General features: G+C 35.1%; 1 protein-coding gene across 7 annotated transcripts in view; it reads left to right on the top strand.

The window, feature by feature from the left end:
* WDR17 (WD repeat domain 17) overlaps nt 1-16,998 on the top strand; it is a 58,738-nt gene that overhangs the window by 38,793 nt on the left and 2,947 nt on the right. For 5 of the 7 annotated variants that reach the window (XM_032110360.1, XM_032110357.1, XM_032110355.1 and 2 more), the window contains 14 exons: nt 636-761; nt 2,957-3,112; nt 3,409-3,473; nt 3,855-3,987; nt 5,205-5,296; nt 6,453-6,552; nt 7,656-7,795; nt 10,182-10,202; nt 11,159-11,270; nt 11,978-12,119; nt 12,205-12,307; nt 13,154-13,255; nt 15,363-15,458; nt 15,626-15,809. In XM_032110360.1, the coding sequence (XP_031966251.1) occupies nt 636-761; nt 2,957-3,112; nt 3,409-3,473; nt 3,855-3,987; nt 5,205-5,296; nt 6,453-6,552; nt 7,656-7,795; nt 10,182-10,202; nt 11,159-11,270; nt 11,978-12,119; nt 12,205-12,307; nt 13,154-13,255; nt 15,363-15,458; nt 15,626-15,809 (1,572 nt within the window). The other 2 variants (XM_032110356.1, XM_032110361.1) reach the window with 2 other exon arrangements.

The following is a 16,998-nucleotide window of genomic DNA, read 5'->3' as shown; positions in this document are numbered from 1 at the left end:
TCAAAGGTTTAATGATTTTTTAAAGCTTTTAAATACTCACTCTCTTCTAGACCTCATTCAATGTTAAACTGTTGTCCTGTTTCTACAGAAGGATTGATTCAAAGGCTAGACCAATAGAAATGCTTGAAATTTATTTTAAAAAATTATTACAGTTCTACTATATGTGTCTGTTTTAAGATTTAATATTAAGATACTAAACCAGCTTGTGGCAGTCAAGCCTTGAAGCTCTTTTCTACCTGGCCCATGTCTTTGCTTTACAGAAAGTGGGAAACAAGTGCTGGGTCAGCTCCTGCATGCCAGCAACTGACTGTTGGTTTGTGCCAGCAGTAGACACAAGATAGCTTGTATTTCTTTGAAAGCAAAAGGGAAAACTCTAATGGCAAGCCCTCAGCTATGTCTAACCATAACCTAATAGGTTCATGGATCTTACTGTATCTTTACTGCCTGCAAGAAGACTGAAGAACTTGTAGTATCTTGAACTAATTCATGTTTTCATAATAAAAGTTCTAATATTGAAATGATCTGAAACTGTATTTCTTGGAGTTGACTGACAAATGTTTTCTAATGTCTTTGTAAGTTCAAGTTTCTCTCTTGAACATTACTGTAATAAAACTCTTCTTCTCTAACAATTTTAGCCTCCAGGAGGCAGCAAAAATTTATGGGATTTGGTTGCTGTAATAAAAGGACAGGATGACAGTTTGCTTCCACAAAACTACTGCAAAGGAATTATGCATATGAAACACCTCATTAGATTTAGAATGGTAAGTGAAGCACAAACAATATGTGAAAATGGTTGTTAGTCCATGTAGTATTTCACTATTTAAAAATAACATTCAATGCTTTACAAAAGGTTGCAATTTCAAGTCCAAAGAAATTTGTGCAATACTAGTTCTTCACTGCAATACTACTCCGTTACAATAGTATGTAGCTGTCTGTGTGATTTCATGCATACTCAGTGTTAAAATGCTAGGTTACAGTTATTAACTAGAAAAGCATTTTTCAAAACAATTAAAAGAAATTGCAAAGCAATCATCACTACCGTTTCAGCTATGAAGCAAGTTTGTCTTGCCTGTTATATACACTGTACTTTTATGTTTGGTAAATTCAGATTATTTGATTGTATAAACATGAAGTGTGTAGCTATGTTCAGATGTACAGACGGGAATTCATGTCTGAAAATGAAGGAAAGTCAGCAGAAATATGTTCTGCAGGTCTCTGGAAGAAGGAATGGGTAAGCAAGAACCTGTCATTTATATGAATATGCAGGTTAAGAGTGACTTGGATGAGAATAGGAAATTTAAGTACTAGGCCATAAATTTATTAGTAGCTGCATTTATGAATATGCAACCAGATACACAGTTTGTGTAGAATATGCAGATTCATCATTCTGTCAGGAAGTTCTTAGGAATACTAAAGTATCCCATACTTTAATGACTGGACTGTAAATAGAGGAAAGATTATCTGCTGGTATGGATCAAGGGAGTGCTCTTGCCAGCCCCCGGGCTAATACTTGCCAGGTATCACATTTTGTTTACTGTTACATGCTATTTTGCAAAATCACAGGCTCTTTAGGCGTGTCCTACATTCCTTATGACTCTCAAGTGATTAAAGATGATTAGTATTGTTAACTGTAATAATAGCAGCTGTTCTGCTAATCCTATGGAGTTCTGTTTGTGTGTCCATGTGTCAAAAACAACAGTTTTCTCAGCCAGTTAGCCTGAGAAGACATTAAATCTTGACTTGTGCAGTGCAAGAAGTCTGTTTATCCCTGCAACATGATTTCATGCATTTATAACCCCATTGATCTAGAGTAACTACAGTAAGTGCTGGTCATTCTGTGGACCTAGATGAAGTGTTCACATTAATTAAAAGCATTTCCCCCCCTTCTTACTGACTCAGAGTCTTGTTTGAGACCTTTAAGAGAAAGTAGGGGGTAGGGTAATGCTGATTGCTTGTTAAGGACTGCTAATACTCTCTTTTCCTTAGGAAACTGAATAATGGCACTGCAGCACCTAGACATTTCAGGATGAAGTAAGGATGTAGAGCAACTGTCTTTTTTCTGTTTTTAGGAAACAGAGAGGATGCATTGGAGCCTTCAGCAGGAAAATGTAAAAAATATAGAAGTGCTGAAGAAAAAAATTAATGTAGTTTGTTTAAAAAAACCCCAGATCCTTGTGAGCTGCCATTGGTCTACATGGCAGTTTACTTTGGTGAAGAATGTTCAAAATTCATTCTCCATCTTCAATATATGGTACTGCAAAGTCATGAATAGCCAAATGCCACCATTGTGCATTGATGATAGAATCCAACTGAGAATTCTTGAAAAGCTCCCTTTGCTTATTTTTTCTGTTAAGTATAATTCTGTTGCAGCTTGTTTCTCAAACTCTGACAGATGAAGAAATTTAGTCTTATCTCCCCAACTAATATAAAAATTGCAGTAGTTGGGAATATAAGTAATTTCTTGGCCATATGGTTAATGGGACATGACAGATCAGACCACAGAGCCTATTGTCTCCCAGTTAAGCCTACTGTCTTTGTTATTTCTTTATGTGGACGTCATTGTAATAGTAATATATACAATTTCCAGCTCTGTATGGCATATGTTCATAAATATTTCTTTTTCAGTTTCAAAATATCAAGATTTTTATGAGGCACATCTGGGTGAATTACTATTATATATGAGAATTTAAAAAAAAAAACAACCCTAAGCTAATAAAGGAAGAGAATCAAGGAAAATGTATGTGTACAAAAAACCACAAACACAGTTACTTTAACATCATAAATGTAGTTCACTGTAATCTCATTGAAATCTCTTTCAATTAGCCTTTTCTCTAAAGAATTTTTTTCTTAAATTATAATCTTTGTATTCCACTGTAATATCTGGCAATAGTCCATTCTTAGGAAAACTTGTTTTCATCACAGAAAACTTCTTAATCTTTTTTTTTTTTTTCCTCAGTCCAAGGCCCAAGAACTGACAACAGTAAAGATGTCTAAGTTTGGAGGTGGTATTGGTGCACCAAGCAAAGAAGAAAGACTCAAAGAAGCTGCAGAAATACATTTAAGATTAGGACAAATTCAGCGATATTGTGAGCTAATGGTAGAACTTGGAGAGGTAAAATATCAGAACACTATTGAAGAATAATAAAATATGAAGGTTTCTGAAAACCTTCATATTTGCATATTTGCAGCTACCCTAGCAAAGATGGGGAGGCAATAAATGGGTCACTAGTCCCCAAATCAGTAATCTTGTTCCAATTATTTTTAACATATGCAGTCTAAAGCATAGCTCATTCCTTATTTAACTTTTGAGAAATCTATTTTTAATGGAAGAAAAATTACACTAGTTCAAAATACGGCTGTTTCTCAAATTAAAATTATCGTGTTAAATGCATTGCTTCTTTCTTCTAGTGGGACAAAGCTCTCTCAGTTGCACCTGGTGTATCAATGAAATATTGGAGGAAGTTAATGCAAAGGTAAGTTAATAAAAATATTATGGCACATTGTAGCTTCAGTCCATAAAAGGACATAGACAAGTGGGAAGGACGGATAGTAATATCAGTTATAGTTTTCTTTTGTTACAGCATGCTAGTGATGTTACTTTTTGTTCAGTAAGCTTTGGGATGGAGCTGGGGAGGATTTCAACAATAACTTTGTGTACAAGAAGCAAAGGTTGAACATAAACTGCAACTTCATAAACTCTTTAGTGCACTATTCACGTTTTGCAAGTCTGGAAAGGCAGATGGTTTTCAGTGAACTTTAAACAGCTTCATCTAACACCTAAACCATATAGATAAGTTTGGTGATTGTTCATATATGTAGATATTTCTTGTTTATTTATTCATTTGTTTAATTAGGAGAGCTGATCAGTTAATTCAGGAAGAAAATGATGATGTCATCCCATACTGTATAGCTATTGGCGATGTGAAGAAACTGGTTTCTTTCTTTACTTCAAGAGGTCAGCTTAAAGAGGCTCTACTTGTTGCACAGGTATTACTACATATATATCAGTGTGGGAGATGTATTTAGAACTTAGCTTGTAACTCAGAATGTGACATAATTTAACAGGCTAGCTCTTTTCACTTTAGCAAAATAGCTGAATAATGATGCCCAAGTCTTTACTTCCATGTGGTATTGACCAATTTTTATGCAGAAATCATAAGGAGGTAACTCATGTTTACAGATTTTAAGCCTTATTCTTCTAAACTGCAAATGATCATTATGAAAACTGATGTGGTCAGTTTCAATTGAAATGCAACCTGATTTTCAACAGTCAGTCCCCTTAACATCAAAGTCATGTAGGATTTCATTTCTCTTGAATTTCTGCTGAGAAATCATCTGTCTGTATGTTTTAGCTAAATAGCTGAATAAGGTACAGAATGTAACTTTGACACAGATTTAACAAGCTATAATGTTTGAACTTTAAAGCAAGTTAAAGCTTCAGAAAGATCTTAATTTTTCATGTAAGAGAGGTATTGCAGAGAGATATTACAATTCATAGAATAATCTTTGTCTCAAAGGTTTAATAAGATAATAATAAGCAACAAAATACCAGGAATTACTTTCCCTTTTAACTGAGCCCTGAGGTTTAATGGTGTTATCCTAGCTACATCTTAAAACATGTGAAAGAATTTCCAAAATTCATAGAATCAATTAGGTTGGAAAATACCCCCGAGATCATTGAGTCCAACCCTTGACCAAACACTGCCTTGTCAACTGATTTCATTTTAACCCACAGTGACCTCTTTGTATTTAATGTTAGAAATAAATTATTACCAGATACGAAGGAAAGTTCACCTTAAGCCACTATATGCCAAACCTTCCCAGATTTTCTGGTATACCTGCTGAGAAGTATGGAAGTCTATGGACTTCATCCTTCCCTCAGAGCTGTTTGCTAATTGGGGTGTAAAAATCAAGGTTGTAGCCTTCACCATCCATTGTATACAAATGCTGAAAAATCCTGCACAAATGCGTAGGAAGGAAGAAGTATTTGCTTCGGTAGAATTCTTGTATGTCTGGATAAAACTAGGCTAAGATTTAGCTATGAATGAGTTCATTAGTTTAAACATTCAAACAGTTTCTTTGTTATAACTGGGCTTTAGAAAGATTTTTATAAATCTTAGATTATTTTTGTTGTTACTGAAAAATTTCATTTCATCTTCAGTTTGAATTGTGCATTAATTTATCTATATTTTATTCACTTCCAGGCAGCTTGTGAAGGAAATATACAGATGTTACCACTCTCCACAACAAGCAGAACTTCAAATTCTGGTGGAAACAATACAGATGATTATAATGAGTAAGTTGTTCTAGTTTATATGTAAAACCTCATCTTAGTGCAGAGTGTAAAGTCATTAAGGGAGATAAAGCAAAATGGTTTAATTTGGCATCAGCAATTTAGAGTTCAACAAAATATTGCATCTTCTAGTACTTAGTTAATAGAGTTACTAACTACTTGTTGCTACATTAATTTCCCTATTCTGTCTCCTGGCACAAAATGGATTTTTCATATGTATGTATTATAATTATAAATGTCCTTTTCACTTGCTTGATATTTAAGATGCATTCCTGTGCACTTAAATATATAGCATATTACCTTAGAACCTTTGGTAAGTAGAGTAAGTTTTAGCATTAACAAGTATCTGTGATCCCCTATTATTACACATAATCTCTTCCTGAAGCTTTGCTGTTTGTCATCAATGAAGGTTCTGATAATGTTAAATAAAAATCAAACTGAGAGAGTAGGTTTAGATTGGATATTAGGAAAAAATTCTTTACTGTGAGAGTGGTGAGGCACTGGCACAGGTTGCCCAGAGAAGCTGAGGATGCTCCAAACCTGGAAGTGTGCAAGGCCAGGTTAGATGGGGCTCTGTGCAACCTGGTCTGGGGGAAGGTGTCCCTGCCCATGGCAGGGGGCTTGGAACAGAATGACCTTTAAGGTACCTTCCAACACAAGCCATTTTGTGATTCTATGACTCTCATTGTCCATGCCCATAAAAAAACCCCAAATATGCAGCTCTCCTTGTCTAGAACAGCGCTCCAAAACCTGAATTACATTATCCAGTTATAGGTGTAGTAAAAAAAGGAGTTTAGAGGCTGTGTAGTTACTTCATTTACATGAGCAGTTTTTGAGGAATTAGAGAAATAATGGTTCAGAGTTTACAGGTACAGATTGGATATCCAAATATTTAATTTTTCTTCTGTCAGTCTGAAGAGACATTTCTGTACTGATGTAGACTTTGGGAAACTGACCCACCTCAGTATGTACCAACAAAAGTAGTGGACGAAGCTCAAACAGATTGCATTTTTCAAGCTAGTAGTGCCATTATCTGTGAGTCAAATATAGCAACTTTTAGGGTACAGAAGCAAGTGTGGTGAATTTCACATAAATTAAGACCCAAGGCAAGACTCCAACATTAAAGTGACCTTGCAGAATTAATTTTTTGTTCTTGCAGTCTCCTGCAGAGGGTCAGTAAAGAACTGGCAGATTGGTATTTCCAGGATGGCCGTGCAGTGCTTGCAGCATGTTGTCATCTGGCTGTTGAAAATATAGAGGTAATTTTTTTTAATTTAACAATGAAAAAGCCAACATTGACTTTCTTTTTACATCTTCACATGTGTTTTAAAATTTATGTGTCACATTCTAAAATGGTATTTGGTATTTGATTTGTTTATATTTATGCAGAGTTAGATCCTTATAGTATTAAATTTAGTAGCAAAACTCCCTTGATTCTATTAAATTCAAGGTTTCTTTCATGTACAGAAGGTAGCATGATCTTGAATTGTATTTACAGTATCTTGTTATATTAGATAATATACTTAAGTACCTTAGATGTATACATCTAAGTGTTACTGTTTATGGTGACTCAAAATACCCATTCAGAACTGGAAGTTATTTTGCTAAAGAAGATGCAATTTCTGCCTTAAAGAATTTACAGTCTAAATGAAGAAGTAAATAGGAAAAAAACCCCCAACCCTCAGTACAAAAATAGAACTGACATGTAGGAAACATTTCATTACATTTTTTAATTTGTTTGTAGCTTTACAAATTGTTTCTTTTCCTCAGTCTCTCTGGATTTTGTTGCTGACTTAACAAGTTTTTCCTCCTCTATCCCCCAAATAAGTATAATTCCATCTCAATTAGCTGTTCTGAGAGAAATTGAGAATCAGTTAATGCCTGTATTTCTAAATAGGCATATTTCAAGTTGTTGTGTAGTTCTTAGGGTCTGACATTCTGCTATGCCTATCAGTAACTCTGGTGGCTGAGAGAGAGTAAGAACAGGACAATCCTTCTCATTTTCTTGGCGTTCTGAGTCTCATTTCATTGAAAGAGAGGGGAAATATACACTCTGAATTCTAGTGTCCTTAAGATTAGATGGAATTCCTATCATGCATTTTAGGCATCGTATTTATGTGATCTCTTCAGTTGAATAAAGGAAGATTCTGCTAAAGGAAGTCTATTTAGTTATTTAAAAAATTACTAACACGTGGTGCACAATTATTTACTCATTCAAGAGACCCCAAGTATATATAATTGAGTTTAATTATTGCATATTTTGTCCTTCTGTAAAAAGTCTCATAAGTGAATGTGATATGCTTAACATGGTGAATGCCCTAAAATGCTTACGTCCCTTAATGATATTTTTTCATTGAGCAAGCTTGCGATGGCAAATCTGATTCGTGGAAATGAACTGGAGTTGGCAATCAGTGTGGGTACTGTCTTAGGAGAAAGTGCAGCACAAGCAACACATTATGCCCTAGAACTACTAGCAAGAAAATATATGGCAGTAATGACATGGTAAGAATTTCTTAACCCAAAGATTTATTTTTTTCTCCCTGATAAAACAATCAAGATGTGTCATTGTGAAACTTTTGTAGAGATCCAACTACCATGGGTAGGGAGAATAAAAATTGCTCCTTGAACAAGGATTGCTGTATTAGACCTTTGAAGTACAGGGCATGCAAATGTTCTGCTTTAATCTCAAAATACATTCCGTATGCATTGTAAATAAGAGAGGAGTCATTGTCAGAGTATGAAACCCACTGAAAAAAATCCTAGCTACTTGGGCAATAGGTAGCATATGAAGTCCTAGTTTATATTGAGTAACAAGAACTGCTTCAGAAAAAGTAAGGCTGGAATTGAGTTAAAATGTCAAAAGGAACAGTAGCCCAAGTAGGATATGTGAAGTGATTTTTAAGTACTTGGTTGAAAAATATAAAACTAAGAGTCTGAGGAATTATCTTCTATTGGTATTAGGAACACAAGACTGCTGAAAAGATTTAAGGATGAAACAGGATTACTATTTAATTCTGCAGAAGTAACTTCTCTCTTGCATATAGGGGAAGCTTTCTGTCATAAATTTTCTTTTCCTCATTATAGTGGTTTTGCTTTGAAGAATACAACTTCTTGTTTTTTATCTAACAATGAAAAAGCAGAAAACCTTCCTAAGGTATACTTGGCAGCTGTATAACTGTTTCATAATTAACATTTCATAGAAAACATGCACTTAAACAGTTAAGGATCAGTTTTTCTTCTACAGTTAATATTTGCTGATGTATTTCGAGGTAGCCTGAGAGAAACATAGTGGAACTCCTCTCTACAGAACATTTAGCTTGCTGTAGACAATGAAGCATTGTAGAAAATGCGAAGATAAGAAACTGGTGACTTTCATTTTGCCATGGTTTAGCATGTCTGCTTTCCACCAGTCTTAATAGGGTCATTTTGGTAACTCCATTGGCAGGTTTTAAAGTGTCCGAAGCTCCTTCTTTGATCTCCCTGCATTCATTGTAGAGGGTGATTTTTATGTAGCCTCCAATAGGAAGCACTGGATGTGGATTTAAGAAAAATAGTGTATATTTTTTTCAGTTCCTTAAGAAAAGCTTGCTGTGATCTGAGGACTGTAATAAGTGCTTGTGATAGTATGGCATTTATGTTTAGGTACACAAAGCTTCTGTAAACTTATGGCATGTGTATGCTGAAGTCTACATGGGTATAGATGAGAAAATGTTAAAGCGGTGTAGCACATATTGCCCAGGTATACATCTGAATTTGTCAGTGGGTTTCACATGCTGTACTTAACACCCTGCAATCCTGGATTCTGATTGCCAGCCATTACAGCATATTTTTTCTATTCTGTAGGAAAAGATCAGAGATTCATGGATCTCTTTGTTTTGTAATAAAGAGATTCTCACACAGCATAATCCCCTTGGTTCACTGCATTCGTAAGATCATGTATGGGGAAGCTGGAGTTCAAGGGTCTCTGATAGTTGAAGGGCTCCCTTTTTATTTTACTGGTTGTTATGCTTAGGGATATCCATCAGTTGGAAACATTTCGCTGTAGTGAAGCACTTAATTGTAGACACCAAAAGGAATGCGAGAAGGATAGATTAATATACCCTGATAGATTAATACAGAAATCAGTTACTGGTGGAATGTTTCTTGGGTTTTGGTTGGCTGTCTTTAGAAGTGCTCTAAAATATAAAATCAAGCCAAAAAATAAGTCAAAACTAAACATTCATGCACTTTCCTAAATCTACAGCCTTGAGGAAATGTGTGAGTGTTTAAGGACACATTTTTATTTGCATTTAACACCTAAACACTGTCAAAAGCAGCTTTCTACTATTCAAAAGGCTAGTCATATGAGACACTGAATTCTGCATATGCAAACTCAGACACCTCATTTTGATCTTTATACGCAACAGTGTTTTCAGTTTGATTCTTAAAAATCGTTCCAGGTAGCACAATTTGTACACCATTATATGAGGGCTTCTTTGAATTACTTTTTTTTCAAATGAATGTTGGATTTCAGTTTTATGACAAGACAATTTCTAATCACTTAAAAAAATGTTTAAATTGTTTATGAAGATTAATACATATGAGTAAGTGATCTTGAAAATAGCTTAAGAACTTGTGAAATATCCTAGATTCTGAAAGAGTGCTTCTGTAACTTGGAAAAGTGGCTGTTATACAGTAATAGTATCACAGATTTTCTAAAGACCTTTTGGCATTAGTTTCTTTAGGTTGTCAAAAGGCATAAAATAGAAAGCTGTTTTTTTGTTGTTGTTGAAGCCAGTTGCCCTGACCCTTAGATTTGCTGTTGTAGTTTAATTATTTGCTATCAGATATTTTCTCTGTAAAGTAATACACAATTTTGTTCAATACTGTTTCAATGTCTTCCTTTTAGCTTCCCATCACTTGGATACAGGTATTTTGCTTTTTTTAGAGAAAGTTTAAGCTTATTTTCTCCCTTAATAAAGTCACACGCTTTTCAAATCTAAGTTTCCTAATTTTTAATTGTGATTAGTACTTGAAAGTGGGATAGAAAGCAGTTGCAAGTACTGGATAATAGCTTACTTGAACATTTTTAAGCTAAGAACCACATTCTGAAAATTCAGAGGAAATCAGTAGGATTTTTTGCCTTACACAGGGGCAAGTCAGTCTTGAGGTTCACAGGAGACATGACATCTGCATGAATAGAAGAGTCACAGAATAAACAGTTCTTAAAACTTAAATAGAACAATTTCCAAATAATTTCCTAGTATTACACATTCTCTTCAGCTGTTTGTTGCATGAAGGATAGGGTAACAAATGGTAAAAAGTTTAGGAAAATGTCAGAAATGTCAGTTTGCTAAAACAGTTTTCCTTTGAGAAGGATGAAAATAGGTATTGCATTCTTTTCTCATATAATCTATTTCAATATCACATGAGCACCAAGTCGTTCTGGATGACCGAGAGATGTCCTATGTTGATGTCATGAAGCTTTAGAAGCCTGGAATTTTGAGGATGGTTTCATGACACAGAACCACATTATCATCTTTTCCTCTCTCAAATTTCATGGTTTCTACACTCCTTTCCCATCCCTGCTCACATATTCTTCCAATTCACTTTGAGATGGTTCTGATGCTTAAGAATTGCACAGCTGTTTAATTCAACCAAATAAAGCAACAGAAAATTAACAAATTACTTTCCCAAAAAGATGAAAAATTCGTTGCCTTATTTGTTGAACAAAAATGGTCTTAGAGACTGAGGTTGCTTCTGCACTTCTCTGGAAATAGTATTTTTTCAGTAACTCTTCTTTATAAAAGGAATGTAAAAGAGAAAATAGTTTCCTTCTATTATAAACCATCAAGAATAACTACATGTCATCTTTTGTTTGTGCAGGGATTTAGCAGTTGATCTTCTTATGATGATTCCTGATAATAAACTGCAGTTAGTAAAACTATGTGCTTTTTATCCTGGATGCATAGCAGAAATAAATGACCTGCATGAAAAGGTACAATGAAAAAGGATTTACCTGAATGGTAATAAGGTTTTGTATTGATTTATTTACTAACTTCAAAAAGCATTAGGCCAAATAATGGATGAATTTTTCTCTACAATCTTATATGTAACATATCCTTTTTGACTCTATTAGTCTTTGTTGACTTTATTTTCAGTATTGTACAATAAATTTAGTTCTTTATTTCTATCCTTTGTGTACTCTTTCCCTGACACGTTACTTTCTGAAGTAGCTTATATCTTCAGAATTACCTGTCAGTATGATTTATAACCTACTAGATGTGCAGCCTAATCATGTTTTGGCAGATCGACTTTCTGTACAAGTCTAAATTGTTTTATATCTTATGCCTGTAATGTCCTTAAATGCCCCCTTTCCTCTTCAGCAGCAGAAGGGTCTGCTTTGATAACTCCCTTAGGGTGCAACTCAGACTGCATACTTATTAAACAGTAGTAAAAACTTCACAAAAACATTAGCAATAAAAACTGGTACTGCTTAAATTAAAGTTACAGAACCTTTTCCTCCAGTGCTGTTCTCTGGTCTAGATGGCTTTCTTAATGCACATTTTATGCAGGTATGTCTTTCAATGACTCCTTCAGAGAGAGTTTTTTCTTATTGTTATGTGCAAACATCAGTATTTCTCTGCATCTTAGAGAAGTGTTTGAACATTTCAGTAACTTTCTGGCAAAATGTTTGTTTTCCAGTGTAACCTTCCTGATGTGGAAGAATGTATGCGACTGGCAGAGACAATTCATGCAGATGGGGATATATTTGAAACAATAAAATACTATCTGTTAAGCACAGAACCTGAAAAGGCTCTCCCTATTGGCATTCAATATGTGAAAGGTAGGTATTTGGATGAACAATTTTAAAGCAGAAGTCATTTGTATAACTTGCCTCATGAGATATTTTTCTTTTTATTTTTCAACAGAACAACTTTGTGGCTCAGATTGGACTTTAGATTCAGTCTTTCTGTATCTTGATCTTCTAAGTTACATGCCGACTGAACAGTTAATGTTGCCTAAGTGTAGTGAGTGAGTATATTTTCCTGACTTAGAAAAGTGGAACTTTCCTTAAAGGAATCTTTTGGAATGAATTTACAAGTGCACATTGTCAGTATCATTTGTTTTTGTTACCAGAAAAGGGACACAAAAAAAAATTCAGCAACATGCTCGTTCCCAGTCTGGAAAATAGAACGTGGAACTTTCCCAAATTTTGAAGGTTTAGCAAGAAAAAAAAAGATCTTTTACTGCTTCTTTCTCTGTGGAGCATTTACAATGTGTGCATCAATGTTGGTTTTATGTGAAGAGCTTCACTTTGATCGGCTCTGGCTTCAGTTCCCTGAAGTGGTATCACAAATCATGTGGACTTTTATGTCAAAGTCTTAAGGAAAGTTGGGCAGCCACTCTCAGAATTAACTCTAAAATAGTTGGATAGCTCTGGTTCACCTTTATGACGGATGGTTGAAGCTAGGCCTAGATGCCTACACAAGTATATATGTGAGGAACAAAAAGGAGAAAAAAGTTGTGGAAACTTGGTAAACTGAAATTCACCTAATATCTGGGGCAATTTTATTTACATTTAGAGTTCTATCATATTAAAATATCTGAGTGATGCTGTTTTTATAACTTTACATGATTGTGCTTAAAAATTGTGTTGTACATGCCATTTAAGATTTAATGATGGAGATCAATATGAAGCAGATGGAGTCTGTTCTAACAGTTCCATGACACAGAAAGTAAGCATAATCAGCAAACATATATTCTTCACAAAAGGTGGATGGATAAATTAAGTTTTAAAATTATAATGTGAATATGAGTTTGTTTAATGTTTTTGCAAATGCTTTTTGTTTTTCATGATTGATACTTGTTCATTTCTAGATTTCGGAATGAGTTGCTGATTCTGTGTGGCTACGTTGGTGCTTTACTTGCTATCAGAAGACAGTACAATAGCATTGTACCTGCACTGTATGAGTACACAAGGTAATACAGTGTTTTCATTAACACTGAGTAATCTCAGTCCTTATTATGGCATATACCATACACTGACCCCACTTCTTCACAACCCCTCACAAAACAGCTGAGTTCCCAGTTCTGTTATAAAGTTGTAAAGGTATATCTATGCCTGCATGTACAAGCTTCTTTACTTTCTTTATGCATTATACATGTATGAGTTTCTGAGGTAACTCAACAAGTTGTGAAACCAGGGTGTCAGTCAAACTCTTAGTTCTGTAAGAAAAACTATTTTTAGAAGTAGCTGAGTATTCAGCATCACTGCCAGGTGTGACTATATGTTGCCAGTAACACTTTAATTTGTATCTACCTGTAGAACATTTGCCAAGACTTCCTCAGTACCGAAAAGGAGTAGCTTTGAGTTTGGAGCCCATGACTGGGCACTAGCTTGATTCTCACCAAGAAACCCACTTTGACCTCCTGTTATTCAGTGACCTGATATTTCTAGACATTAATGACTAATAAGCTAATATTCCCAGACACCAATGACTCCCAGCCCACTTGATGTGATCTGGCCTGGTGCTGCCTGCTTTGTCCAGCTCAACCCCAACCAGCCACCTGACTAGACTTGACCTGACTAGGCCCACCAGACTAAACTTGACTGACTTCAATCAGCTCAGCTTGACCCAATTTACCTGACCTAACCTGACCTCAACCACTTCCCGTGACCCAACTTTCTCCACTTGGCTTGACCCAGCCCAATGAAGCTTGGCCCAATTCGCTTGGCCCTACTCAACCTGACTCACTTCATTTCTTTTGGTACACTCAATTTCATCTGACCCCACTTGAACTTGAACCAACCAACTTGGACTAGGAAGGAGAAAGATTAAGATCAATAATCTTTATATGGTAAATAAAATAGGCTTACATAGAATACTTTAGTGTTCCTTAGAGAATAACCACAATTGTTTAGTCTTCCTGTCTGGTTTGGTAATGATATCCAGCTGACTAACTTCCACTTCTTCACATTTTGGGGCTGTCAATTCCTCTTTCTGTCCCCTAACTTGCTGGATAGCAAGGCCATTTCCAGTATGTCCCTGATTTTATAGTGCAAGCTATGCTGGCATTATTCTAGCTGTTACTGCTCCACTAACTGCTCTAACCAACCACTGTAGCTTTGCTTATCATCTCAGTTTATTTATCTCTTCATCGAGAATAAATGTTATGTTTATGTCATTCAGTCCTTTCACACCTTAATAGAATTGCAAGCTTTCCAATGCCTGCTGATATTTTATCAGAATTACCAAGGGTAATTCAACAACTTAACATGTCTTTCTTCTTAGCTATCCTCATGTCTGAAACTTGGTAAGAGGATTGGGAAAAGGAGCATTTGTTTGTTGTTGGTTTGGTTTTTTTCTTTTCTGAACCTAAAGAAGTAACAAGATGAAATACAAGCTTTTACAGAAAGGCTATTCTGATATGGATATTAATAGACTAGTAACAAGCAGTTTTTTAGTTTCCAGCCCATCTTAAACTGCACACTTACCTGCTTAAGGTGGACAACTTACATGCTTAAGCAGGACATTTTTAAGGTATCCCAACACAAATGAAAGATGGCTGAATTAGGTCAGGTAATAACTGCCCCTTATATTATATTTTGATAAATAAAAAATGCATCCACTGCAAGGGCTTTGAAACTGTTTTCTCTAAGTGAAAAAAGGCTGTCCCAAAGCATGTGTTGAATCATGTTTCTCTAACTGCATTTTTACCATATGTAGTATATATAGGCAAAATGGATCCTTAATTTTAGTAAAGTTGACAATATTAAGAAATAAAAACACATACGGTCTTAAAATATAGAATTGCCTCAAATTAAAAAAAAATAGAACAAATTAAATAAGATGTAAATAGGGATAATGAAAATAAAATTTAAATCAAAATCTATACTTTTATATCTAGTATGAATATTATTAAGGTTTAATATAGTTTATATTGTGAAGGATCAATTTATTTCCATAGTTATTCCATATCCAATCAGAAATAGTTTTACTTTACTACTGTCTATCATGTTTTGCTTCTAAGAAAACAGTCATTATTGGGATTAATTTGGACTTTAATTACTTGCATTCCTTTTCAGTCAGCTTTTAAAAAGACGGGAAGTATCTGTACCTTTGAAAATCGAACAGCTTTCTGAGGAATTAGATGCATGGAGAGCTTGCACACAATCAAACAAGTAGGTGGAAAAACATAAAATTACCATGAGTGAGAGTAGTAGTATTTAACTGTTTAGTTGTACCTTTATTCCCTATGTAAAGTCTGAAGGTCACTGCTTTGACGGTCTTACTTTCTAACACAAATTAAGAAGCAAAATTGAAAACCAAATTTCTTTTATATTGCTAGGCCTACGGATGAGTTGCCATGCACCCCACCGTCTGAATCGCAGAGAGCACTGTACTCAGTACTCGTATCGCGAATTCAGGAGGAGCCTCTGAAGGGGATGGTTGGGCCAGACTGTGTCACTGGATCAAATCTTCCTAGTCATTCAGATGTTCATATCTCTTGTTTGACAGGGCTAAAGATCCAGGTATGGTTTCAGAGAACTGAAGTGTTCTTTCTTCCTGATAGCATTGACTACTTGTGAGGTTGCCATAAATCAAAGGTCCCTCCCATCATTTGCCTGGAAAAATGTTTACCCTGTTATCACAGGAGTAGAGTTAAAGGTGACAGGCGGTGACATCTATAAGATTCTATATAAGAAAGGCTATATAAAGAATTGCCCAATCAAGTAGTTGTCATTTCCCAAATCCAAAACCTTTTAATTTCCATGCGAAAGATTTCCTTTGCTAAATGTTTTGTCTAAAGTGCATGTATCTTATTGGCTACTCCCTCACCACAGCTTGAATAAAAGCTAGGAAATTGTCTTCAACCACATACTAACATTTTTCTGGTTTTGGCTTTTATCACTATGGAAATGCATACTGCAAAACTTGGAATTCATGACTAATTAAATCCAGCTATTAGAAGACTAAATATTCAAATATATTTATTCATCACTTGCATAGAGTTTAAAGATTAAAATGCATTAGTCCTTATAATACCTCTTTAGCATATGTTGTTATTTTAATAAAGAGAAAATTGAAAGATCCTGAAAACACTACTCCTGACTCCAGACAATGCCTGAATTTACTTTCCTAAGTGATGCCAAGTCTGTTTCCTCTGTCCAGTGTAAGATGTCAGCCCAAAGAGTAACAGGGTGGTTTAGAGTCTAAGAGGGATGGATAGTTTTGTGACAAAAATTGGAGATTACAAAATGCTAGTGGGATTTTTGAGGTAAACAAAATTCTCAACTGTTCACCATCAGTGTAAAAAAACTTGTTCTCAACACTTCCACATTAGATCAGTGGTCTCTGTCTATGGCTGTACTCTCAACATTTGCTAACAGCCATGCAAAGCTGCCACTGTTATAATCCATTCAACAAGAATACCAAATATGGTGTCACCAGCTTGTCATCTACAGGATACTTATTTCTGGATTAGCATACATTAGGAGTCATGGCTTTAAACATGCAGATCAGCTCAAAAGTCAAAATTAATTAATACTAAAGTAGAGCAGCCTACTTGTATGGGTTTACAAGTTTTATGTAGCAAGTTTGAGAGCATAACTCTTTCAGAAAGCACTGAAATGCAACTGCAGCTTTGAGAGCAGATTTTGTCAAATTAATAAATTAGCAAATAACTCTTTTTCTATCAGATGAATATTTTGTCCTTTTCAT

The sequence above is a fragment of the Corvus moneduloides genome, chromosome 5, assembly GCF_009650955.1.
Source record: "Corvus moneduloides isolate bCorMon1 chromosome 5, bCorMon1.pri, whole genome shotgun sequence".
Taxonomy (NCBI): Eukaryota; Metazoa; Chordata; class Aves; order Passeriformes; family Corvidae; genus Corvus; species Corvus moneduloides.
Note: the sequence above shows the minus strand (reverse complement) of the source record. Positions and strands in the feature narration are given on the sequence as shown.